This window comes from Amblyraja radiata, chromosome 4 (assembly GCF_010909765.2).
Source record: "Amblyraja radiata isolate CabotCenter1 chromosome 4, sAmbRad1.1.pri, whole genome shotgun sequence".
In the NCBI taxonomy this organism is placed as follows: Eukaryota; Metazoa; Chordata; class Chondrichthyes; order Rajiformes; family Rajidae; genus Amblyraja; species Amblyraja radiata.
The window spans coordinates 103,756,227-103,782,008 of record NC_045959.1 but is presented as its reverse complement, the minus strand read 5'-3'; the positions used below and the strand labels follow the sequence as shown (position 1 = coordinate 103,782,008).

Below are 25,782 nucleotides of genomic sequence, written 5' to 3'. Positions count from 1 at the left end.
GCATTTTTTTTTTTTTTTACACAGAAATAACAGAGAGAGATAAAAATAATAAAATCTGGACTTCTTGTCACCTTTCAAAAATACTAAAAGATTCACTCGTGCCCTCGACAATACAATTTGGAACCTTGTAGACAAAGCACAATCTGCTGCCTACTCATATTTATCAAAACATAACAACTACTTCATATTCTCCTTAATTTTAAATGGACATTTGCAGAATGTAAAAGAAAAAATTTAATTGAAAAACCATGAACCAATCCATTGCTTATTTGAAGTATTTCGAACCATACCCTGGAAATCCGTGCTAAAATAATGTTTCTCCTGCAAATAAAATGCAGTTATGTCTCTTATACTTATTTTTTTTTAAGTTCTGGCGGCAGGGTGGCTGTTTATTTCTACTGGGACTCGCTCAGCGCTGTCTGCAAGTGTTTTGAAAATATCACATGACATAACCATGTGTTAAAAATTACAGCCAGTTAAGTTCTCTGCTAAGAAAAATATGTGGACAATTTATGAAATGCGCCCTAGGTTGGAGATGTACTAAGTAGAACCAGACTTGGAAAACAGAACCAATTTTTGAAATATAAAGGGAAAGAGCTGTGGCCACATCTGGATAGCAGAAGTTAAGGGGGTGGTCTGACCTAATGCCAGGCCATTTCTAACAGAACAGTATCATTTTGTACTACAATGGCCGTGATCACCGATGGTCTTTTCACGGAAATGACCCTGAGCAATACCAGATGCATCGAGGGTGCTGTATTTATAAGCCTGCATCTGTTCTTTCCAAGTACTGTACAGAGGTCACAAGATTTGCTTTGTGAAACTGTACACGATAGTAGCCTTCCTCACAAACACTCTCCTGTACACAACCAGCCTGACAGCTTCACCGCATGGATGGATATTCATGGGTAAACCGCGTTGGGGAAAAAAAAAACCCCCCACAACTTTTGCTCGACCTTCATTGAAACATACAAGTCTGCGAACCTGCAACTTAAAGCACGCACAATTCACACAAATATCTGCTCACACCAACGGAAATCGCACTTTGTGTTTGTTTCAACCTTTAAAAGGTTGCAAGAATGTAGAGAAGCGTGAGAGTATGACGGGATGAAGTGGAAATCCTGAAATAAAGTGTGCATGCTCTTTTAAATTTATTGAAACAGTTTGGTTACCCACTTTGCCCTCATCAGTGCAATTATGTTTAAAGGAAATGTTCTCGTGCTTTATAGTTGGCCCCTTAGCTTTATTCATTTTCTGCAACACTGATAATGATGGTCAGCTTTTGATTTTGCAGGGATTTGTGGAAATAGATCATACTTTTGCTTATATTGATGTTAGATCATGGCATCCCACATGCACGTCTCTTGCTCAAAGGATCTATGTAACTAAAGCAGATAAATGAACCACATCACTCCAAATAATTAAGGATAAGAGCTCATGGCATTCGGTATCTATCCATGTTAGAGTTATAAAAATATTCTTTCATCTCAACAACTTTTAGAAATTAGTCTAAAGTAGTTAGAATATTTTTCCACCCAAACTAGTTTTAGTTTCTGCAGTTATACAGTAACAGTTTAGTTTATTGTCACGTGTACCGAGGTACAGTGAAAAGCTTTTGTTGCGTGCTAACCAGTCAGCGGAAAGACAATGCATGATTACAATGGAGCTATTTACATGGTACAGATAGATGATAAGGGAATAATGTTTAGTGCAAGGGAAAGTCAGCAAAGTCCGATCAAGGATAGTCCAATGAGGTAGACAGTGTAAGGATCCAACTGTGTGTTTTTTTTTTTTTAAATCAAACAAAAAAAAAGATAAAAGCTTATTCTCAAAGAGATAGAAATCGAATGACAGTTGGAGGGAAATTTCTGAACACCATCTCAACCTATTGTAGTACAAATGGATATCAAAAAATAGTCATGCTCAAAAAAAAAAATTAAAGGCCACACATGCTGTGGTTACACACATCTGCTGTGTGCAGATTACGCATGTTACAGGGACTGACAGTACGGTACACTACAGCTTCGTCCACATATCACCGGGTAAACAATACACTGCAAAACAGCTACATCAGAGGCAGAAAGCATAGCCTGAAATCCATTAACATCAACGTGTTGTAAACACATAGCTCAATATGATGGTCAGAGATGTCTTCAATCACTCCCACCCCTCCCACCCCCAAATATATATTTTTTAAATACCTACACACAGCAGAGCAGACAAGCATATAGAGTTTCAAAACAACATCTGCGAAGTGCGCTCGTCTTAAACAGCAGCCACTTCTGGACTTCCAAGCAAATACTCTGGCAAACAAACGACTGCGCGCTTTCAGTTTCTCTCGATACATATTTTATCCTGACTTTTTAAGACAACACATATAACACCACCAGCCACATGGCCCGACCAGCGGAGAGAGCTAATACAAATAAAAGGGTGACATGCCGTATTCGAAACACAAGAGCCGGTAAGTACAACAGGACAATAAAGGGTTTTACAGCAGGGGAGGGCGGCCAGCTTCCAAAAAGCAAACATCCTCTCAACGGTATTACTCCCGGTCAGCGAATAGGACATTGGACCGCGCCACTCACCTGACGTTAAATAATTGAGCTAACACACCTTTACACTCTGCTGCTGCTGCTGCTGCTGCTGCAATAAGAAAAATAATGAATAGACACGCGAGTGGAGTCAGCGGACTTACTGTCTCCTTGCTGTGGAACGAGGGGGGGAGGCTGACAGCCATAAGGCCGGCTGGGGCACCCTAGCTCCGGGCAGGAGAGTGGGTGCGCGCCTTTGCCAGGCATCAACAGACGGAGAGCTGACACTCCAGATTGCACTTGGAGCAGGAAACGTGAATGATGGCAAGAGCAGCGCATGTGGCCCCTGCACCAAGCCTGTCTCTGCAGGCAGAACAATGACATTTGATGTGTGCACAAATGATCACTGCCTCAGCCCTCTTCTCTCGTCTCATCATTCTCTCTTACTCTGTCTCTGCTCACCAACACAGGGGAGGGGATAGCAGGGGGGGGGGGGGTAGAGGGGTAACAAGAATTCTCTTGAGCAGACCCTCACACACAAGCTGTGCCCTTCGACCGAGATTTAAAAAAAAAAATTTTTTTTTTTAAACAGCAGCAAGATAAATCTTTTGATTTGTTTGCCCCCCTTACTCTGTGCAATCTTTCCACGACGCCTGTAGTATTTCCTTCAGCCTTCTTCACAGTCTATGATTCACATGTGTGTCTGCAAGTAGATTCCACCAGCTCCCAGCTTCTGTCAATGCAAATGCATTTTTACCCCCCCCCCCCCCCCCACCCCCCCTTCCTGTAGTCGCCTTAAACCACTGATGAAATCCATGTGGGAACCGAGAGGGGAAGGAAAAAAAAACTGACCTTTTTTTTTCCTCTCTCTCCCTCCCTCTCTCTCTCTCTCTCTCTCTCTCTCTCTCTCTCTCTCTCTGTCTGTCTGTGAGTGCGATGAATATGCACCGTTCACATGTGGATCAAGCCATGCCTTTCTGACAACTGTTGTCAGTTAACAACACTCGCAGCACTGCTGTAGGCAATAAGCTATTTCCTAATGTAATGCTGTGAGGTAAAGGAGAGGGGAGGAGGGGAGGAGGAGGGGGGTGGGGGGAGGGGGGGGGGGGGGGGATGGGGGAGGGGAGGGGGGGGGGGGGGGGGGGGGGGGGGGGACCAATGTAGTCAGGAGCACTTCAAATGATTATGAACAGCAATAATTCTCCAACCAAAACACCACAGCCCCGGCGAAGGATTACACAATAGACAATTATTATTATTTTTTTTTAATTGTTTTGTTTCATTGTCCCTTTCTTCTCGAAAAGGCCTCTCTTCCAAACGTTCCCTCGAAACGGTAATTGTGCCTTCACATTGATCCACATTAACATGAACCGATTCCTCTGGGATTCTCATCCTAACGGTTTATCAGTGCAAGGAATGACAAGACGGGGATGCTGATGCATCCGAGGCAGCTCCTCTGGTGTTTTCTGGGCCCGTCAGCAGCACAAGGGCTTTATTGCCACGTTATTTAATTACAGGAAGTGGTGACACTGACTGACACACACACACACACACACACACACACACATCTCTGCATCTCCTTCCCCACCTCCTCCCCCCCCTCTCCTACCCATCCTACCCCCCTCTCTGTCTCTCTGTTTCTCTCTCTCTCTCCCCCTCTGCCTCTCCCCCTCTGCCTCTCCCCCTCTGCCTCTCCCCCTCTGCCTCTCCCCCTCTGCCTCTCCCCCTCTGCCTCTCCCCCTCTGCCTCTCCCCCTCTGCCTCTCCCCCTCTGCCTCTCCCCCTCTGTCTCTCCCCCTCTGTCTCTCCCCCTCTGTCTCTCCCCCTCTGTCTCTCCCCCTCTCTCTCACCCTCTGTCCCCCCCCCCTCCTACCCCCCACCACCTCCTACCCCCCCCCCCCCCCGCCCCCCCCCACCACCTCCTGTCACCTCCCCCTCCACTTTAATCGGAGCGACTGTGTTTTACAATCAGTGCAATTCTTGCTTTGCTTCAGCACGACAGAATGCCGACTATATTCTGTTGTGGTGCTGAAGCAAAGCAAGAATTTCATTGTCCTATCTGGGACACATGACAATAAACTCTCTTGAATCTTGAATCTTGACTTCAGTGCATCTCGACTCCTCTCGGTATTAGTGGGGAGGAAAATCGTCTTTTCGTTGCGGGAGACAAGTGACAGGGGCAGAATCAGGTCATTCGGCCCATCAAGTCTACCCTCCCGTTCAATCATGGCTGATCTATCTTTCCCTCTCAACCCCATTCTTCTGCCTTCTCCCTATAACCCGTCCTAATCAAGAATCTGCCTATCTCTGCCTTATAAATATCCTTTGACGGCCTCCACAGCCTTCTGTGGCAATGAATTCCACAGATTTTCACCATCTGACTATAGAAATTCCTCCTCATCTCCTTCCTGAAGGAATGTCCTTTGATTCTGAGGGTACGACCTCTGGTCCTGGACTTTCCCACTAGTGGAAACATCTTCTCCACATCCACTCTATCCAGGCCTTTCCACTATTTGGTAGGTTTCAATGAGGTCCCCCCCTCATCCTTCTAAATTCCAGCGAGTCGAGGCCCAGTGCCGGCAAACGCTCATCACACATTAACCCCCTCATCCCTGGGATCATTCTCGTTAAAAACCTCCTCTGGACCCTCCTTCCTCAGATATGGGGCACAAAATCTTTGCATAAATCCGTAAGCACTCAAAGAAAAGGGCAACAGTCTTAAACAGCGACGAGGTCAAACCAGGTGATCAGATTAGCACCACTTTTTAATTCAAGGCGGTAGCAACGCTCACAGAGATGTCTGCAAGGTAAATAGCAGTGGATTTAGTTGCAATCTGAAAGATCAGTATCGTTTTCCTACTTTTCATTTTTTTTCCAACAGCAGCGTAATTTCAAATGACGAGGTTCAAAAGCATGACCAATTATCGGCATTGGCTGTGGACATTTTTTAGCCTGTAGTCGCTCCATGTGACAATATAACAATACAACATCATAACCACCACGAAATTCACCTCCAAGTTGACCTGGAATGATTACAGATGCTTTAAGACTGAACTTCAAATTCAAACATTTCAGGATGGAATCCTGCCAAAACTATGCAAGGAAGGGAGATGAGATGGGCACATGTTGAACTTATGTTAGACATTGAGAGAATAGGAGAAAAATCAAATTAAAGGCATCAAAAATCTTTCGCAACATTTTTTTCTCCGCTCAAACTTTCGGGTCATGCTATCTTCACGAAGGTTTGTCAGTATGTTTCCCTATCTATCCCCGACTATAAACTGCCACCACATCTCCAATACACCGAATCTGTGTTCCACACAGTAGGTATTAAGTGAGTTAATACAAAAGAACCGAAACCTCATTGACAGAAATTGAAAGCAATACTCCCAAGCAAGTAGTTTTATACCCCATCTGCTCCTACTTCAAGCTGGGCTTTCTTTGAGGAATTAATAGTTTCATATATTCAAACCACCAAATAAAAGGACTCATTTAAGTTAGACTGCATTAACAAAAGAGGAAGGAGGATAATAATAAACAAAAAAGGGGCAAAATGCATCCACATAAAAGCATTTTACTCCCAGAGTCCTGCTTTAACAAAGTTCACCGGAGCCCTTTCTGACTTTTGTGCAAGACTTGATAAACTGAATAACATCGCACTCAATGATCAGCCAATGATTAAATTGATGAATGGTTATGAAGCTCCCCTTATCTTACGGCAGGTCCCAATACAAAATGTCACACCAGCTTGGAGGGCGGACTCACCAATGTACAAATTTCCTCGCTTGCTTGTTTCCCTTTCATTCCTGGACCACTGGCCATCAATTGGGCTGACATATTAGAAAATAATCTTTTATGGGCCAAATGGTGGTGAACAGAAATGAGGGCATTAGCCTGCTTTGAAATTCAAATCTCCCATTTCTGACTCTAAAGGATCTGATTTTCCACACAGCTGGAAGCTATTAGTGTTTTCTTAAAGTCCCCTGCTGGCAGGGCTGACCCACCCATGTGGAATCTGTCGGGGAGGGACCACTCTTGCACCTCTTCAGAAGCGGGACACTTTCCTTGCGCCTCTCTGCGGTAACGCAGCTGAAACATCTCCCTTCAAGCCCAGTCGTCACTCACTGTTTCCTCCCCTCCCCTCAGCCCTTCATTATCTTGCTGATGTAGAGCTGGCTCTGTTGAAATGCAAGGGTGACAGCTTATGCTTCAATTCACTCTCCTTCCAGCGCGCTGGGAGACAAACAAAAAAAATCAGAAGGCTTCGTATGTTAGTTACCATCTGGACCATTCACTGAAAGGAGGGTTCTCACTCTCCCTCTCTCACACACGCACACACGCACACTCACACACACACGCACACACTCACACACACACGCACTCCCTCTCACTCACACATGCACTTTCTCACACACGCGCACACACTCACACTCTCTCACTCACACACACACGCACACACACGCTCAAATGCACTCTCACACACACTCTCTCACACGCACACAATCACACACACTCTCACTCACACATGCACTCTTGCTCTCTCACACGTGCATGCACTCTTACTATTGCACACTCTCGCACACGCACTCTCTCACATACACACTCGCACTCACTATCACACACTCACACACACACTTTCACATAAGCACTCCTTCACACGCATGCACTCTCACTCACACACACTCTCTCAATCTCTCTCACACACACGCACTCTCTCTCACACTCACACGCACTCTCTCTCACACTCACACACGCACTCTCTCTCACACTCACACGCACTCTCTCTCACACACACGCACTCTCTCTCACACTCACACAAGCACTCTCTCTCACACTCACACACGCACTCTCTCACACACGCACTCTCTCTCACACGCACTCTCTCTCACACACACGCACTCTCTCGCTCCCTCTCACACGTGCACTTTCTTACTATCGCACGTTTTCACACACTCACACTCTCACGCACTGTCTCTCTCTCACACACTCACATGTCAAGGCCTTGCCTCGATTTGTTAAGGGCCTGTCCCACTTAGACTATTTTTAGCCGACTGCCGCCGACTGTCATAAACGTAGCAGGTCGCCAAAAAAACAGCGACTGCCCCCCCTCCCCCCCCCCCCCCCCTTCGACATAAAATTTGAAATAGAATCATTACTTTAACAACAAAAAAACCCTAAGTCAGCACTGGCAACAACCTACATCACCCGGCAACAACCAACGTTAACCTGGCGACAACTACGGAGCACCTACGTCAGGAGAAGTCAAGCTACGCTCATTGGCGCCAAACCCATTGTCGCCGACTGTCTCCGAAAATGTTTCAACATGTTGAAAATCCAGCGGCGACCAGAAAGATGCTACGACTCTTTGGGCGACTGAGGAAACGACTCACGACCATACAGGCGACAACCCCCGGCGACCATGTGGGGACAGCCTAGTCGCCTGTAATCGCCTGAAAAACCCGTCTAAGTGGGACAGGCCCTTTTGCTGTGAATTAAATTCTTTTTTTTTGTTGCTCGTTTACACTCAGCTAAAATCACCATTAATCATCCATATGGGTCAAAAGACTTCTGCAACTTATAAAAATACAACTTTCGTTTAAGTCCTTTCTTTCTATATGCACATTTAATCAAACAATAGATGTTTTGACAGGTATATGGATTGGAAAAGTTTAGAGGGATATGGGGGCAAACGCAGGCAGCGTAGATAGGGCATCTAGTTAACATGAACAAGTTGGGCTGAAGGGCCTGTTTCCACGCTGCACGACTCTAATACTCTAATTAAAGATTTCCCAAGGACAACTTCAGTGCATGCATGGAAATGTTCATCATTAAAACACTAATTAACGGACCAGTTAGATCCAAAAGATTACAAATCCCATATTGATTGTCTAAAACCTGTGAGTAAAAGAAAACGACCTCTGTGGTGTTTTAAGCGATATATATATATATATTTTATTATTTTTTGTTTTAAATATGCCACGAGAAACATAGCAAAAGAGGCCACCTAATCCATCAAGATCAAGCCACTAGGTGGAGCTAGTACATAAATTGTACATAAACAGAATGTGGGCATCAGCTGTTCCGAATGTTACAGAACTGCCAGCAGGCTCATTGTCTGTAAAACATTTGTGGGGTTTTTTTATTAACACACACACACACACAACACACAGGTAACCATACCTCCTATTTATAAGGCCATAAGGAATAGGAGTAGAATTAGGCCATTTGGCCCATCAAGTCTACTCCGCCACTCAATCACGGCTGATCTATCTCTCCCTCCTAACCCCATTCTCGTTGCCTTCTCCCCATAACCTCTGACACCCGCACTAATCAAGAACCTATCGATCGATCTCTGCCTTAAAATGATCCACTGACTTGGCCTTCTGTGGCAAAGAATTCCACAGATTCACCACCCTCTGACTAAAGAATTTCTTCATTCCATGCCAATGCAAGTTGAACACGTTTTTATTCATTTTCAGAAACATTAACGAGGGAATGTGTACAAATGTAAGCAATGTCAAACCCAGAAGAAAAAAAAAATACCCACAATGTATGTCCTTCCTTGTTTCCGGGACCACTATTTTATCAGGTGGAAAATTAAAGTTCTTGATTTCTGCAATACCTGTGTGTTGGTTGGGAAAACACACATAGCGGTGGTTTTTACATGTTTAATAACATGCTGAAGATGGTGCAAACGTTGAACTCAGATGCGAGCTGGAACAGAAGGAGCCACAGAGCCAATTCCCTTTGTCCACAACAACAGGCATCTGTCAGTTGCTTAAGGGGGGGGGGGGGGTTGGGAGAGAGAGCAGGAACCCGAATTCCTGGCCAAGCCCTCTTTGACACAATGAATTGTGAATGAGAGGAACCCAGGCTGGGCAGAGATAGCGCGGTGTCAGGAACCGGGCCCAGACGCTCGTGAGAGGACAGGATCCAGCTCGCAGGATGTCAGAGCTGCAAACTGCGGCTCGAGATACGGAGTTTTCACACAGTTTGCCTCTGGGTGTTTTTGCTCCGCAGGTTGCTAAAGACGGAAGCAGGAATGCCGTGTACGAGCCTGACCCAACCTCCGGGCTCCACACAAACTCAGACCTGCTTCCGCTGCGACTGGCTGGAATATCAACAGAAAACTGGGTTTTTTTCCTCCCTCCTGAACCACCCATTAGAGTTTAACTGTACTTAAACCACAAGATGCACAACAAATAACGGTTTAAAAAAAAATCTGAAATGTCACCATATTCTTTAGGGACAACATATTCATTCAAGAGGCGGTCATTGATATCATATTTACAATGAAGATTGATATTTTTAGATGTTAAAAGGGGGAAACATTTGATTAGTACGGGGTTATGGGGAGAAGGCAGGAGAATGAATGGGGTTAGGAGGGAGAGATAGATCAGCCATGATTGAATGGCGGAATAAACTTGATGGGCCGAAGGGCCTAATTCAGCTCCTGTCACTTATGAAACATAGAAACTTAGAAAATAGGTGCAGTTGTAGGCCATTCGGCCCTTCGAGCCTGCACCGCCATTCAATATGATCATGGCTGATCATCCAACTCAGTATCCTGTACCTGCCTTCTCTCCATACCCCCTGATCCCTTTATCCACAAGGGCCTCATCTAACTCCCTCTTAAATATAGCCAATGAACTGGCCTCAACTACCTTCTGTGGCAGAGAATTCCAGAGATTCACCACTCTCTGTGTAAAAAATGTTTTTTTTTCTCATCTCGGTCCTAAAAGATTTCCCCCTTATCCTTAAACTGTGACCCCTTGTTCTGGACTTCCCCAACATCGGGAACAATCTTCCTGCATCTAGCCTGTCCAACCCGTTAAGAATTTTGTAAGTTTCTATAGGATCCCCCCTCAATCTTCTACAGGGTTTTTCACACAGAGGGTGGTGGGTGTATGGAATGGGATGCTAGAGGAGGTAGTTGAGGCACATACTATTGCAATGCTTAAGGAACAATTAGACAGATACATGGATAGGACAGGTTTAGAGGGATATGGGCCAAATGCAGGAAGGTGGGACTAGTGTAGATGGGTCATGTTGGCCGTTGTGGGCCGAAGGGCCTGTTTCCACACTGTACGACTCTATGCATGACTCTACGCAGGAAAAATGTTCCCAATGTTGGGCGAGTCCAGAACCAGGGGCCACAGTCTTAGAATAAAGGGGAGGCCATTTAAGACTGAGGTGAGAAAAAACGTTTTCACCCAGAGAGTTGTGAATTTGTGGAATTCCCTGCCACAGAGGGCAGTGGAGGCCAAATCACTGGATGGATTTAAGAGAGAGTTAGATAGAGCTCTAAGGGCTAGTGGAATCAAGGGATATGGGGAGAAGGCAGGCACGGGTTATTGATTGGGGACGATCAGCCATGATCACAATGAATGGCGGTGCTGGCTCGAAGGGCTGAATGGCCTCCTCTTGCTCCTATTTTCTATGTTTCTATGACTCTACTTCATTGACTGTAAGGCATTCCGAAACAAACATGACAAAGACGTCTGGGTTTGTAGGTTAATTGGCCTCTGCAAATTACCCTTGGTGTGTAGGGAGTGGATGAGAATGTGGGATAACATAGTCTGAAAGGGTGATCGATGGTCGGCGCGGACTCGGTGGGCCAAAGGGCCTGCTTCCCCGCTGTGTCCCTAAACTAAACTGAAAAGATACAAACACAATTCTCTTAAAGTGATCTGGTTGGGGAGGTATCTTGCTCTCAGAAATATTATTTTTACGATCAAATCATTCATAAAAATGGAGCATTGATGTTTTTGTAAAGCTTTCCCAAGTTTTGCAAAGAAAGCTTGAATCGAAGTCCTTTATTGAAGCACAAGGGCAAGTTCTCAATGGAGCTATTTTCCTACAATGGTGAGAACTATATTCTGCACTATGTATCTTCCTCTTTGCTCTATCTAATTTAGAGTAGATAGACAGACAGACAGACAGACAGACAGACAGACAGACAGACAGACAGACAGACAGACAGACAGACAGACAGACAGACAGACAGACAGACTTTATTAATCCCCTTATTCAGGGGAAATTCAGATGTCCTTGCAGCACACTAATAAAAATACAACATAGCATTCAAGAAGTTCAACACCAAAACACAAAAACATCCAGAAGGCACAAAGTCCAGTCCCCATCCTCTTGTTCACCCAGAGTCGGGCCTATTGAGGTCTCCACAGTCGCTGCCACGGCGCCCGATGTTCTCGCCGGGTGATGGTGCTCCGGCGTGGGGAGAACCCTCAGCGGCTTGGGGGTGCCAGGAACGGCCGCCTTCTTACCGGAGACCGCGGCTTCCAAGCCAACAGACCGCGTTTGACGGAGCTCCACACACTGGCGATCTCGGCGAGAGATCCCAGGCTCCGGGATGTAAAGTTCAGCGCCGCAGCTGGCCGCTCCACAGAACCGCGGCTCCACAATGTTTTCATCGGCGGTCCCAGCATACTGGAGTTCCAGCGCGGCGACCCAGGAAAGGCATCGCCCGCTCCGCAATAGCGCTCCAGCGCTGTGCCGCCGCCAAAGCCGAGGTTCTGGCCAGGTCCCCTCAGGAAACGTCGCTCCAGGACCCGCTGGTGGGCCGCGAGGACAGGTCGAAGGTGCTGCTCGAATAGAATGCAACACAAAGTTTTTCGCCATACCTCGTTACATTTGAGTTCGAGTTTAATTTATTGTCACTTGTACCGAGGTACAGTGAAAAGATTTTGTTGCGTGCTAACCAGTCAGCAGAAAGACAATACGTGATTACAATCGAGCCGTCCACAGTGTGACTTTAATGAATCTAAACTAAAGCCTAAAAAACCTAAACATGATGCCTCAAAATATTTTCAGATTGCACTCATTTAAAATATTCTTATAAATGTTTTAAAAATCTTATGCAATGGCATAAGCCAGAGCGGAACAAATATAAAATGGCAACTAAAGGCATGTTTTGTAAGCTTGGGTGCGCTTCACATAGTAGAATTGTACAAGGAAAGGTTCTTAGGAGATACACCTCAGGGAAGGTCAGGGACATTATCATATATCTTTAATAACTATTTTAAGGTTTCAAATATCCTGACATATTTTTCTGGGAAACAACTGACGTGTAATGCAGAGTAGTAGATACGTTGAGAATGTTAGTGAAGGAACAGCCTTCCCTCACATCAGTCTGAAGAAAGGTCTCGAACCGAAACGTCACCTATTCCTTCGCTCCGTAGACGCTGCCTCACCCTCTGAGTTTCTCCAGCATTTTTGTCTACCTTCGATTTTTCCAGCATCTGCAGTTCTTTCTTAAACAACAGCCTTCTTTAGTCAGAGGGTGGTGAATCTGTGGAATTCATTGCCACAAACGTCTGTGGAGGCCAAGTCAATGGATATTTTTAAAGCAGAGTTTGACAGATTCTGGATTAGCATGGGTGCCTGGGGTAATGGGGAGAAGGCAGGAGAATGGGATTAGGAGGGAGAGATAGATCAGCCATGATTGAATGGCAGAGTGGACTTGATGGGCCGAATGACCTAATTCTGCACCTAGAACTTATGATCAGGGAATAAACAGTACTTTGTTTAAGAAGGAACTGCAGATGCTGGAAAATCGAAGGTAGACACAAAAGTGCTGGAGAAACTCAGCGGGTGCAGCAGCATTTATGGAGCGAAGGAAATAGGCAACGTTTCGGGCCGAAACCCTTCTTCAGACAGTACTTTTCTGAACCAAGTCAATAGAAGCAATAGGATTTAAACTCTGTGCAAGAAAGAACTGCAGATGCTGGTTTAAATCGAAGGTAGACACAAAATGCTGGAGTAACTCAGAGGGTGAGGCAGCATCTCTGGAGAGAAGGAATGGGCGAAGTTTTGGGTCGAGACCCTTCTTCAGACTGATGTCAAGGGAGGGGGCGGGACAAATGTTGAAAGTAGGCGCAGACAGTAACACTAGTGGGTGAATGGGAAAGGGGAAAGGGAAGGAGAGAGAGAGAGCAGGGGCTATCTGAAGTATTAAAGGATTAAAACTCTTTTAAGTTACATCTTACCCGGCAATGCAGAAAATCAACAGTGTCCACCACTCTTCAGCATTCTGACTTAATTAATATCACGTTTAGACAATCTTGTTTATTTTTCCCACTCCATAGGACTGGATTAGTACCAAAAATGTCCAAGGGCGGCATGGTGGTGTAGTAGTAGAGCTAATGCCTTACAGTGCCTGAGACCCGGGTTCGATCCTGGCTACGGCTGCTGTCTGTACGGAGTTTGCACGTTCTCCCCGTGACCTGCATGAATTTTCTCCGAGATCCTCAGCTTCCTCCCACACTCGAAAAACGTACAGGTTTGCTGGTTAATTGGCTTGGTAGGAATGTAAAATTGTCCCTAGTGTGTGTAGCATAGCGTTAACGTGCGGGGATCGCTGGTCGGTGCGGACTCGGTGGGCCGAAGGGCCTGTTTCCGCGCTGTATCTCTAAACTAAGTTTTAATGAACCTATATCAAGTCATGAATAATTATATTCCAAACTTCATAACTCTTCTTTAATCATAGCCCTACTCAATGAAGTAGACCGATCACTTTTTTGTGGGTTTGGTATAAAACTCAAAGGATTAAAACATTCAAAACTTCAAACACTGCATTCCACTAGGCGATACAACAGCTTATACAGATTTACCAAAGGCCACTGAATAAAAATAGTTGAAATGAGTAACTCCATGGCAGTGTAATGCACTGTATGGATCTGTCCCAATGCATCTCCCCCATCACTGATTAAAATAGTTTTCGTTTTTTTTTAGTTTTAGAGATACAATGCAGATACAACGCACTATGGGTACTTCACTCGCCCCCCTGCAGGAACCATACATCAGGAGGTGTAACTCCAGAGCCAATAAAATCATGGGAGACCCCTTCCACCCCTGCAACGGACTGTTCCAGCTGCTACGGTCAGGCAAACGCCTCCGTTGCCATGCTGTGAGAACGGAGAGGTTGGGAAGGAGTTTCTTCCCAGAGGCCATTCGGATTGTAAACTCCTATCTCACCAGGGACTAACTTTACTGAATCTTTTTCCTTCCGCCCACTATATTTAATATGTAAAAGAATATGTGATTCTGTTTGTTGTTTGTTTGTTTGTCTTTTTGCACAAAGTCCGCGAGCATTGCCACTTTTCATTTCACTGCACATCTCGTATGTGTATGTGACGAATAAACTTGGCTTGACTTGACTTGAAACAGTCCCTTCGGCCCACCGAGTCCACGCCGACCAGCGATCCCCGCACATTAACACTATCCTACACACACCAGGGACAATTTACATTTCGACCAAGCCAATTAACCTACAAACCTGTCCGCCTTTGGAGTGTGGGAGGAATCCGAAGATCTCGGAGAAAACCCACAGGGCGACCGTACAGACTCCGTACAGGCAGCACCCGTGGCCGGGATCGAACCCGGGTCTCTGGCGCTGTGAGGCAGCAACTCTACCGTTGCGCCACTGTGCAGCCCTATGACAGATCCGTGTAACAGAACCCATTCACGGTCAGCTCCGATGTGATCAAATCCTCCTTCTGTTCGAAAGATTTCGCTGTTTAAAATGATCGGCAAAATCTACAGGTAGGATAAGTCCTGAAACAATGTACTGTAGATTGGTTTGCAATCAACGCTTTTGAATGGATCTGCCTTCCCATTAACTACTCCCAAGTAATAACGCTTTAGCGATGAATATTTGGAAAAATTATTTGAATATGTTTTGCTGATAGTTGTACTTATGAAGGGAATAAAATCTTCAATTCTAGAAAAGCAGCAGAGGGCTGGAATTGTCCATTGGAGTCATAGAGCGTGAAAACAGGCCCATCCGCCCAACTTGCCCACACCGGCCAACGTGTCCCAACAACACTAGCCCCATCTGCCTGTGTTTGGCCCATAGCCCTCTAAACAATAGACAATAGACAATACGTGCAGGAGTAGGCCATTCGGCCCTTCGAGCCAGCACCGCCATTCAATGTGATCATTGCTGATCATCCCCAATCAGTACCCCGTTCCTGCCTTCTCCCCATATCCCCTGACTCCGCTATCTTTAAGAGCCCTATCTAGCTCTCTCTTGAAAGCATCCAGAGAACCGGCCTCCACCGCCCTCTGAGGCAGAGAATTCCATAGACTCACCACTCTCTGTGAGAAAAAGTGTTTCCTCGTCTCCGTTCTAAATGGCCTACCCCTTATTCTTAAACTGTGGCCCCTGGTTCTGGACTCCCCCAACATCGGGAACATGTTTTCTGCCTCTAGCGTGTCCAAACCCTTAACAATCTTATATGTTTCAATAAGATATCCTCTCATCCTTCTAAACTCCAGAGTGTACAAGCCCAGCTGCTCCATTCTCTCAGCATATGATAGTCCCGCCATGCCGGGAATTAACCTTGTAAACCTACGCTGCACTCCCTCAATAGCAAGTACCTGTCCTATCCACGTACCTGTCTATTGTCCACCAGCGGGGAGCTCTAAAACGGAAAAATAGGACTGAACCCCAAGTTCTCGACATTCCAACCTGTCTACAGCGATCGAAACACAAATTCTGGAGTAAACACGGGCAGCACGGTGGCGCAGCGGTAGAGTTGTTGCCTTACAGCATCGACAGCGCCGGAGACCCCGGTTCGATCCCAACTTCGGGTGCTGTCTGTACGGAGTTTGTACATTCCCCCCCGTGACCTGCGTGGGTTTTATCCGAGATCTTCGGTTTCCTCCCACACTAAAAAGACGTACATGTTTGTGGTTAATTGGCTTGGTGTAAATGTAAGCTGTTCCTAGTGTGTGTAGGATAGTGTTAATGTACAGGGATCATTGGTCGGCATGGACTTGATGGGCCGAAGGGCCTGTTTCCCCGCTGTATCTCTAAACTAAACGAAAGTAAACTCAACTAAATTCCGCGGGTCAGGCAGCATCTCTGGAGAAAATAAGTACTGTAGGTAACATTTTGGGTCGAGTCCCTGCTTCAGGCTTTCACAGTGAGATGGAAAGGCAACAAAATTGCCTCAGGTGGGTCAGGTGTAGATGCGGCATGTTGGTCGGTGTGGGCAAGTTGGGTCGAAGGGCCTGTTTCCACGCTGTACGACTTTGACTCAAACTAGATGTGGTTTGTTGGCCCTTTAAAGTTTAATTCTCTGAGTTTTCAATCTCTAAATGCTGTTTGATTGCGGATCTGAGTTGGGTTATTGGATTGCTGAGTGCAAAGCAGGTGCAGTGTGAGTTGCCTGTAGATAAGGCCAAAAGGTACACAACATCTTCCACAATAGTGGGAGAGTCTAGGACTAGAGGTCGTAGCCTCAGAATTAAAGGACGTTCTTTTAAGAAGATGAGGAGGAATTTCTTTAGTCAGAGGATGGTGAATCTGTGGAATTCTTTGCTGTGGAGGCCAGTGGATATACTTATGGCAGAGATGGATAGTTTCTTGATTAGTATGGGTGTCAGAGGTTATCGGGAGAAGGCAGAAGAATGGGGTTCGGAGGGAGAGATAGATCAGCCATGATTGAATGGCAGAGTAGACTTGATGGGCCGAATGGCCTAATTCTGCTCCTATCACTTATGATCTTAAGAATATGCTTTGGAACACTTCAAAATGTGGTTTATTGATGATAAATGATTGCTAACTGGTGTAACTAAATCATAGAAATTAAGGTTTAAATACCGATTAGACAAGTTGATGCTTACAACAATTTCCTACATTTCCTCCAATTCCCTAATTTCCTCCAATATATATGATCTGTACAAGAGTCATTGAGTCATACAACATGGAAACAGACCATTTGGCCCACCTTGCCCACACCAACCAACATGTCCCATCTACACTAATCCCACCTGCCTGCATTTGGCCCATATCCCTCTAAAACTGTCCTATCCATGTACCTGTCTAAATGGTTCTTAAATGTATCTGCAATAGTACCTGCCTCAACTACCTCCTCCAGCAACACATTCCATACACCCGCCACCTTTGTGTAAACCAAGTTACCGCTCATATTCCAATTAAATCTTTCACCCCCCCATCACCTTAAAGCAATTTCCTCTGGTTCTCGATTCCCCGACTCTATGCAACAGACTCTACCCAATCTATGAATTTGTACACCTCTATAAGATCACCCCTCATCCTCCTGCGCTGCAAGGAGACGAGTCCTAGCCAGCTCAACTTCTCCCAATAACCTAGGCCCTCGAGTCCTGGCAACATCCTCATAAATCTTCTCGGCACCCTTTCCAGCTTGACAGCATCTTTCCAATGTAGACAAAAGTGCTGGAGAAACTCAGCGGGTGCAGCAGCATCTATGGAGCGAAGGAAATAGGCAACGTTTCGGGCCGAAACCCTCAGAAAAAAGGATTTCGGCCCGAAACGTTGCCTATTTCCTTCGCTCCATAGATGCTGCTGCACCCGATGAGTTTCTCCAGCACTTTTGTCTACCTTCGATTTTCCAGCATCTGCAGTTCCTTCTTAAACATCTTTCCTATAACATGGTGCCCAAAACCCAACACAGAACTTTAAAAGGTACACAAAATTGCTGGGGAAACTCAGCGGGTGCAGCAGCATCTATGGAGCGAAGGAAATAGGCGACGTTTCGGGCCGAAACCCTTCTTCAGACTGATAGGGGGTGGGGAAAGAAAGAAGGACAAAGGGAGGAGGAGGAGGAGCCCGAGGGCGGGCGGATGGGAGGGTGGGAGGAGACAGCTAGAGGGTGAAGGAAGGGGAGGAGACAGCACGGGCTAGCCAAATTGGGAGAATTCAATGTTGATGCCAAAGGGACGCAAGGACCCCAGACGGAATATGAGGTGCTGTTCCTCCAATTTCCGCTGTTGCTCACTCTGGCAATGGAGGAGACCCAGGACAGAGAGGTCGGATTGGGAATGGGAGGGGGAGTTGAAGTGCTGAGCCACCGGGAGGTCAGGTAGGTTATTGCGGACTGAGCGGAGGTGTTCGGCGAAACGGTCGCCCAACCTACGCTTGGTCTCACCGATGTAAATCAGCTGACATCTAGAGCAGCGGATGCAGTAGATGAGGTTGGAGGAGATACAGGTGAACCTTTGTCGAACTTTAAACGCAGCCTCGCCAACTTCTTATGCAACTGCTACTTGACCTCCCAACTTCTCTTCTTTAAGCTTATCTTTCAGATACATATCCAAGATGCTTTTAAATAGTGCTGAAGCCTGTGCATCAATAGATTAGATTTGATTAGATTAGATATAATTTATTGCCACACAGCCAGGCTGGTGGAAATTTGGGTTGTCTGCAGCGATACAATAATAAAGAACACACAACCACAATAAAACAGTAACACAAACATCCACCACAGCATTCATCACTGTGGTGGAAGGCACAAAATTTGGCCAGTCCTCCTCCATTTCCCCCCCGTGGTCAGGACCAGAGTCCAGAGTCAGTCCAGGATCGGCTCTTCCTCACCGGAGACCGCGGCTTTAAGTTGTTGTAGGCCGCAGACCGGCGGTCAAGATTTAAGTCCCCGCCGCAGCCAGAAGCACCGTAGACTGCAGGGCGGCATGGTGGCATAGCAGTAGAACCATTGCCTTACAGTGCCAGAGGCCCAGGTTCGATCCTGACTACGGGGACTTATCTGCACAAAGTTTGCACGTGCTCCCTGTGACCTGCGTGGGTTTTCTCGGAGGTTTCCTCCCACATTCCAAAGACCTGCAGGTTGGCAGGTTAATTGGCTTGGTGGAAACGTAAAATTGTCCGTAGTGTGTGTAGGGTAGTGTTAATGTGCGGGGATCACTGGTCGGTCGGTGTGGACCCGGTGGTCCGCTTTGTATATCTAAACTAAACTAAACTAAACCAAACTGCGTACAATAAAGTATTCCAATCTAATATGCTCAATGAAAAATGTATCCTTTCGACATTCCTTTCATTCTTTGAATAATAATCCTACATTGACGTCGGCCACTTGATAAGAAGCAACTTTATTTTTCTTCTCAGAGAGCACAGTGGGAACATTTGCAGTCGGTCCGATTGTGACGTGAACTCTTCCCGCGATCGTTTCTCAGGCCCACTTCATGGTGTGTCTGCAGTGCACTGTTTCGTACGGGGGGGGGGGGGGAAAACTGCTGAAGAAGCATGTACTTCACGGCAGCATCTGCTTTTATTTTGCTGCTCTTTGTTTTGCTCATTTTTAGGAAGTGAGAAGTTCATATCCAGGAATTTGAGATAATCACTGCCGGCAGACAATGCCCCAAGTCAGAAATAGCAGCTGAAGATATAAAACAAAAATCACTTTTCTTTGGCTACCTCCCCAATGTTCTATTGAAATGAAAGTTCCTTTCTCTCTTCCATCGACCTTCCTATTCTACTTGATGAATTCCAATTGTTTTTTTTGCCTGGTTACACCGGACTCCATTCTGGCAGTATCCCTCGCCCAATTTCCTTCGTCTTCTGTGAGCTACAGATGACTTTGGCCTCTACCCTGGTTATCAATCCTTACTTACCCTGACAAAAGGAGCAAATGAAAACCAGATAATAAGCTATCCCATCCCACTCATGATTAGGATGCTTCCCTGATTTTTCAAACAGGGATGCATTTCAGTTAACATTCCTTTCCATTGGAAACCAAGAACATCACTATGTACATTTTTACATTTAACGACGCAAAAGAGACAAACGACTTGGAATGAAGGCCTAGTTCCGTTTATTTCCTAAGTGGGGCGAGAATCCAGAAATCGGAGGTGCAATGGGATTTGGGAGTGCTGGTGCAGGATTCCCAAAATGTTAATCCGCAAGTTGAATCGGTAGTAAAGAAAGCAAACGCAATGCTAGCATTTATTTCGAGAGGGCTTGTATACAAGAACAGGGATGTAATGCCGAGGCTCTATAAGGCGCTGGTCAGGCCGCATTTGGAATATTGTGAGCGAATTTGGGCCCCATATCTGAGGAAGGATGTGCTGGCTCTGGAGAGGGTCCAGAGGAGGTTTACAAGAATGATCCCAGGAATGAGTAGGCTAACATATGATGAGCGTTTGATGGCACCGGGCCTGTACTCGCTGGAGTTTAGAAGAATGAGGGGGGACCTCATTCAAACATACAGAATAGTGAAAGGCTTGCATTGAGTGGATGTGGAGAGGGAGTATCCACTAGTGGGAGAGTCTAGGACTAGAGGTCATAGCCTTAGAATGAAAGGACGTTCTTTTAGGAAATAGATGAGGAGAAATGTATTTAGTCAGAGGGTGGTGAATCTGTGGAATTCTTTGCCACAGAAGGCTGTAGAGCCCAAGTCAATCGATGTTTTTTAAGGCAGACATTGATAGATAGATGTTTGATTAGTACAGGTGTCAGTATTTATGGGGGAAAAAGGCAGGACAATGGGGTCAGGAGGGAGAGATGGATCAGCCATGATTGATTGGCGGAATAGATTTAATGGTCCGAATGGCCTAATTCTACTCCTAACACTTATGACCTTATGAATGGTGGACTAGACTTGATTGGCCGAATGGCCTAATTCTGCTCCTATCACATGCTCTTATGATCTTATGACTTGAGGTTAAACAGAAACTTTGCCAGAATGACCAGTTTCGTGATCATATACAACTTGCAAAAGCATTTGTCCAAGAGAATTTGTCACCAATGCAAACTGTAGTCGATTTCAGATTAGCGTTTTGCAGGATTAATTTCCAGTACTGATGAAACTTCAGTTACCACACGCAAACATGTAACGAGGGGCAGACATGCAAGTGGGAAAATAACACAAAGCATTTGCGGAGGACCTTCAGAGCAAAAATCATACACATGGAAACATTGAAAATAGTTGCAGTAGGCCATTCGGCCCTTCGAGCCAGCACCGCCATTCAATTTGATCATGACCAATCATCCACAATCAGTACCCCGTTCCTGCTCTCCCCATACACCTTGATTCCTTCAGTCTTATGAGCTAAATTTAACTCTCTCTTGAAAACATCCAGTGAATTGGCCTCCACTGCCTCCTGTGGCAGAGAATTCCACAGATCCACAACTCTCTGGGTGAAAAAGTTTTCCCTCATCTCAGTCCTAAATGGCCTACCCCTTATTTTTAAACTGTGATCCCTGGTTCTGGACTCCCCCAACACCGGGAACATTTCTCCTGTATCTAGCCTGTCCGATCCCTTCAGAATTTTATATGTTGTCATCCCACAACAGTTTCCAGAAGGTTTTGACAAGTTGCCCAGAAACATAAAGTCCAAACTATTTTAGCTTCTCACAGTATCATTCAACTGCTGAAATATCACCAAACTGCCTTAAATCTCAGCAGTTCATTGAAAGAAGCAACCAGTCAAACAAGCAAACTGTCTGTGGACACAAAAACACTTTGCATTCAAAAAACGCCTTTCACCACTGGAGATTGTTTCAAAATGCCTTACAGTCAATGAAGTAGAGTCATAGAGTGATACAGCGTGGAAACAGGCCCTTTGGCCCAACTTGCCCACACCGGCCTACATGCCCCAGCTACACTAGTCCCACCTGCCCCGCGTTTGGTCCATATCCCTCCAAACTTGTCCTATCCACTTACATGTCTGTTTCTTAAACGTTGGGATAGTCCCAGCCTCAACTCCTCCCATACACCCTCCACCCTTTGTGTGAAAAAGTTACCCCTCAGATTCCTATTAAATCTTCTCCCCTTCACCTGGATCCCATGTCCTCCGATCCTCGATTCACCTTCTATGGACAATAGACTCTATGCATCTACACAATCTATTCCTCTCATGATTTTATACACTCAATAAGTACTTAAGAAGTACTCTTGTAACGTCAAAGACATACTGTAGTATTAATTCCTGCACAACAAAATCCCATACACACTAATTTGTTAACTGCCATATAATCAGCTTCAATGATGTTGATTAAAGGATAAGTATTAGCCAAAACATTAGGGATAACAACTTTGCTCTTCATCAAAACAGTGCCCTGGGATCTTTTACATCACCTGGTGGAGCAGGAAGAGCCTTGATTTAATGATTCATCCAAAAACAAAAAAAGAATAATGCCGTTCTTCCTAACAAACCATTACTGACCATTCTTGTACAAAACAGACACGTCACATTACTGCCCCAAAATATTTCCTAGACTTGTGCAGAAATGAAGTCCAAGCTTAGAGTCATGGTGCCCAATCTAAAAAATATAGGATCATAGTTAATCAAATCAAGAATAATGATAGACACCAAATGCTGGAGTAATGGGGCTGTCCCACTGTACGAGCTAATTCAAGAGTTCTCCCGAGATTTCCCTGATTCGAACACGGGGAATTACGGTAATAGCCGCTCGTAGGTACTCGGGGCTCTCGTGGACATTTTTCAACATGTTGAAAAATCTTCACGAGTCGTCACGAGCTTACCGCGTTCCCCGAGTACCTGCCGTTAGCGTTACGAGCCGCTAAAAGACGTCCCGAGCTCCGACATACATTCTACGTGCTTACCACGAGTTTGATTTTTTTTTAAACTCTGGAGAGCTCTTGAATTACCTCATACAATGGGGGCAGGCCCTTAACTCAGCGGGACAGGCAGCATCTCTGGACAGAAGGAATGGGTGACGTTTTGGGTCAAACGTTTCTCAATAAGAAATACCTATATGTTGTACTTAAAAGGACACCTAAAATTACTATATAAATATATGAACATACCTCTCAGTTTTCATAGAACTGAAATAGAATAGAAGGGATAGCATTTAATATACATGATATTAAAATGGTTGGGAACCCCTTGCTCAATTCCTGTTGCATTATTGTTGCATCTGTTGCATTCCTGCCGTGTAAAACCACACGACTCAATTGCAGTGAACACAGGGCAGGCCAGATAGAATAGTGAAAGGCCTGGATAGAGTGGATATGGAGAGGATGTTTACACTAGTGCGAGAGTCTAGGACTAGAGGTCATAGCCTCAGAATTAAAGGACGTTCCTTTAGGAAGGAGATGGGGAGGAATTTCTTCAGCCAGAGGGTGGTGAATCTGTGGAATTCATTGTCACAGGCGACTGTGGAGGCCAAGTTAATGGATATGTTTAAGGCAGAGACAGGTAGATTCTTGGTTAGTACAGATGTCAGGGGTTATGGGGAGGAGAATGGGGTTAGGAGGGAGGGATACATCAGCCATGAATGAATGGCGAAGACGATTTGATGGGCCGAATGGCCTAATTCTTCTCCTATCATTCTTGCTATAGAGGGAGTGCAGCGTTGGTTCACAAGGTTAATTCCCAGGATGGCGGGACTGTCATATGTTGAAAGAATGGAGCGACTGGGTTTGCATACACTGGAATTTAGAAGGATGAGAGGGAATCTTATTGAAACGTATAAGATTATTAAGGGATTGGACACGCCAGAGGCAGGAAACATGTTCCCGCTGTTGGGGAGTCCAGAACCAGGAGCCAGAGTTTAAGAATAAAGGGTAAGCCATTTAGAACGGAGATGAGGAAAAACGTTTTCACCCAGAGAGTTGTGAATTTGTGGAATTCTCTGCCTCAGAAGGCGGTGGAGTTCAATTCTCTGGATGCTTGCAAGAGAGAGTTAGATAGAGCTCTTAAAGATAGCGGAGTCAGGGGATTTGGGGAGAAGGCAGGAACGGGGTACTGATTGTGGATGATCAGCCATGATCACATTGAATGGCGGTGCTGGCTCGAAGGGCCAAATGGCCTACTCCTGCACCTATTATCTATTATCACATATGAACATGTGAATTATGAAGCATCTCTGAGTTGGTAAACAGTGAAAGATATTTTCCACTGGTTTTTGAAACACGAGAAGATAAATATCGAAAGGTTGTGTCTAATAGACATTATATAGTTACCAAATTATTAAATGTCAACTTGCCTCAGTTCATGGAGGCTTGCCTTGAATCAGATTGAAGCCTTGTTATAAACTAAACCAATACCCCAAAGTTTTGTGGAAGTGCTACTCTCCAAGACTGTCTTTCACATGATAGAGACAAGGGAAGAGTCCTAATCTGCCTCATGTGGACATAAAAGATACTCACAAATAATTCTAAAGACGTACAGATTTGCAGGTTAATGGGTTACGGTAAAAATTGTAAATTGTCTCTCGGGTGTGTGGGATAGTGATGTTGTACGGGGAAGATCGCTGGTCATAGAAACGTAGAAAATAGGTGCAGGAGTAGGCCATTCGGCCCTTCGAGCCAGCACCACCATTCAATATGATCATGGCTGATCATCTCAAATCAGTACCCCGTTCCTGCTTTTTCCCCCATATCCCTTGATTCCTTTAGCCCTAAGAACTAAATCTAATTCTCTCTTGAAAACATCCAGTGAATTGGCCTCCACCGCCTCCTGTGGCAGAGAATTCCCCGGATTCACCACTCTCTGGGTGAAAACGTTTCTCCTCATCTCAGTCCTAAATGGCCTACCCCTTATTCTTAAACTGTGACTCCTGGTTCTGGACTCCCCCAACATGGGGAACATTTTTCCTGCATCTAGCCGGTCCAATCCTTTAAGAATTTTATATGTTTCTGTAAGATCTCCTCTCATCCTTCTAAATTCCAGTGAATTCGACGCGGATTTGATAGGCCGAACGGCCTGTTTCTGCGATGTAACTCTGAACTAAAATCTAACCACGAGTAGAATAGATATGGTGAATGCACGGAATCCTTTACCCAAAGTAGGGGAATCAAGAACCAGAGGACATTGGATTATGGTGAGGGAGGAAAGATTTAATAGGAAGCTGAGGGGCAACCTTTTTACACAAAGGGTGGCAGAGATAATATGCCAGTGGTGCAGCGGTAGAGTTGCAGCCTAACAGTGAATGCAGCGCCAGAGACCCGGGTTCAACCCCGACTACAGGTGCTGTCTGTACGGAGTTTGTACGTTCTCCCGGTGACCTGCCTGGGTTTTCTCCGAGATCTTCAGTTTCCTCCCACACGCCAAAGACATACAGGAATGTAGGTTAATTGGCTTGGTAAATGTAAAAATTGTTACTAGTGGGTATAGGATAGTGTTAATGTGCGGGGATCGCTGGTCGGCGCGGACCCAATGGGCCGAAGGGCCTGTTTCCGCGTTGTATCTCTAAACTAAAGGAGGTAGTTGAATATCACAACATTTAAACACATTTGGACAGGTACATGGCTAGGACAGGTTTAGAGGGATATGGGCCAAACGCGGGTAGGTGGGACGAGTGTGGATTGGTCGGCATGGGCAAGTTGGGCCGAAGGGCCTGTTTCCACGCTGTGTAACTATTACTATTTGGAAGATGACGAGGAAGTTGTCGTACACTCCCAACCGATGTTCTTCCTTCAGTCAAAAACAGCTGTGATAAAAATTAGGTCTCGCTATTTATTGGTGTCTGAACAGCGTAC

General features: G+C 45.5%; 1 protein-coding gene across 9 annotated transcripts in view; it reads right to left on the bottom strand.

Moving 5' to 3' along the window:
* Nucleotides 1–25,782, bottom strand: part of runx1t1 (RUNX1 partner transcriptional co-repressor 1) — a 156,248-nt gene that overhangs the window by 105,000 nt on the left and 25,466 nt on the right. Inside the window, exon 1 of one of the 9 annotated variants that reach the window (XM_033020140.1) lies at nucleotides 3,165–3,290. The exons of 2 other annotated variants lie outside the window; for them this stretch is intronic. Coding sequence is in view for 4 of the 7 variants with exons in the window: in XM_033020133.1 (XP_032876024.1) it covers nucleotides 2,699–2,918 (220 nt within the window). In the remaining 3 variants the exon portion in view is untranslated. Of the gene's footprint in view, nucleotides 1–2,201; nucleotides 2,310–2,588; nucleotides 2,965–3,164; nucleotides 3,291–25,782 lie in introns of those variants that run through there. 6 more of the 9 variants (XM_033020133.1, XM_033020135.1, XM_033020132.1 and 3 more) reach the window with 6 other exon arrangements.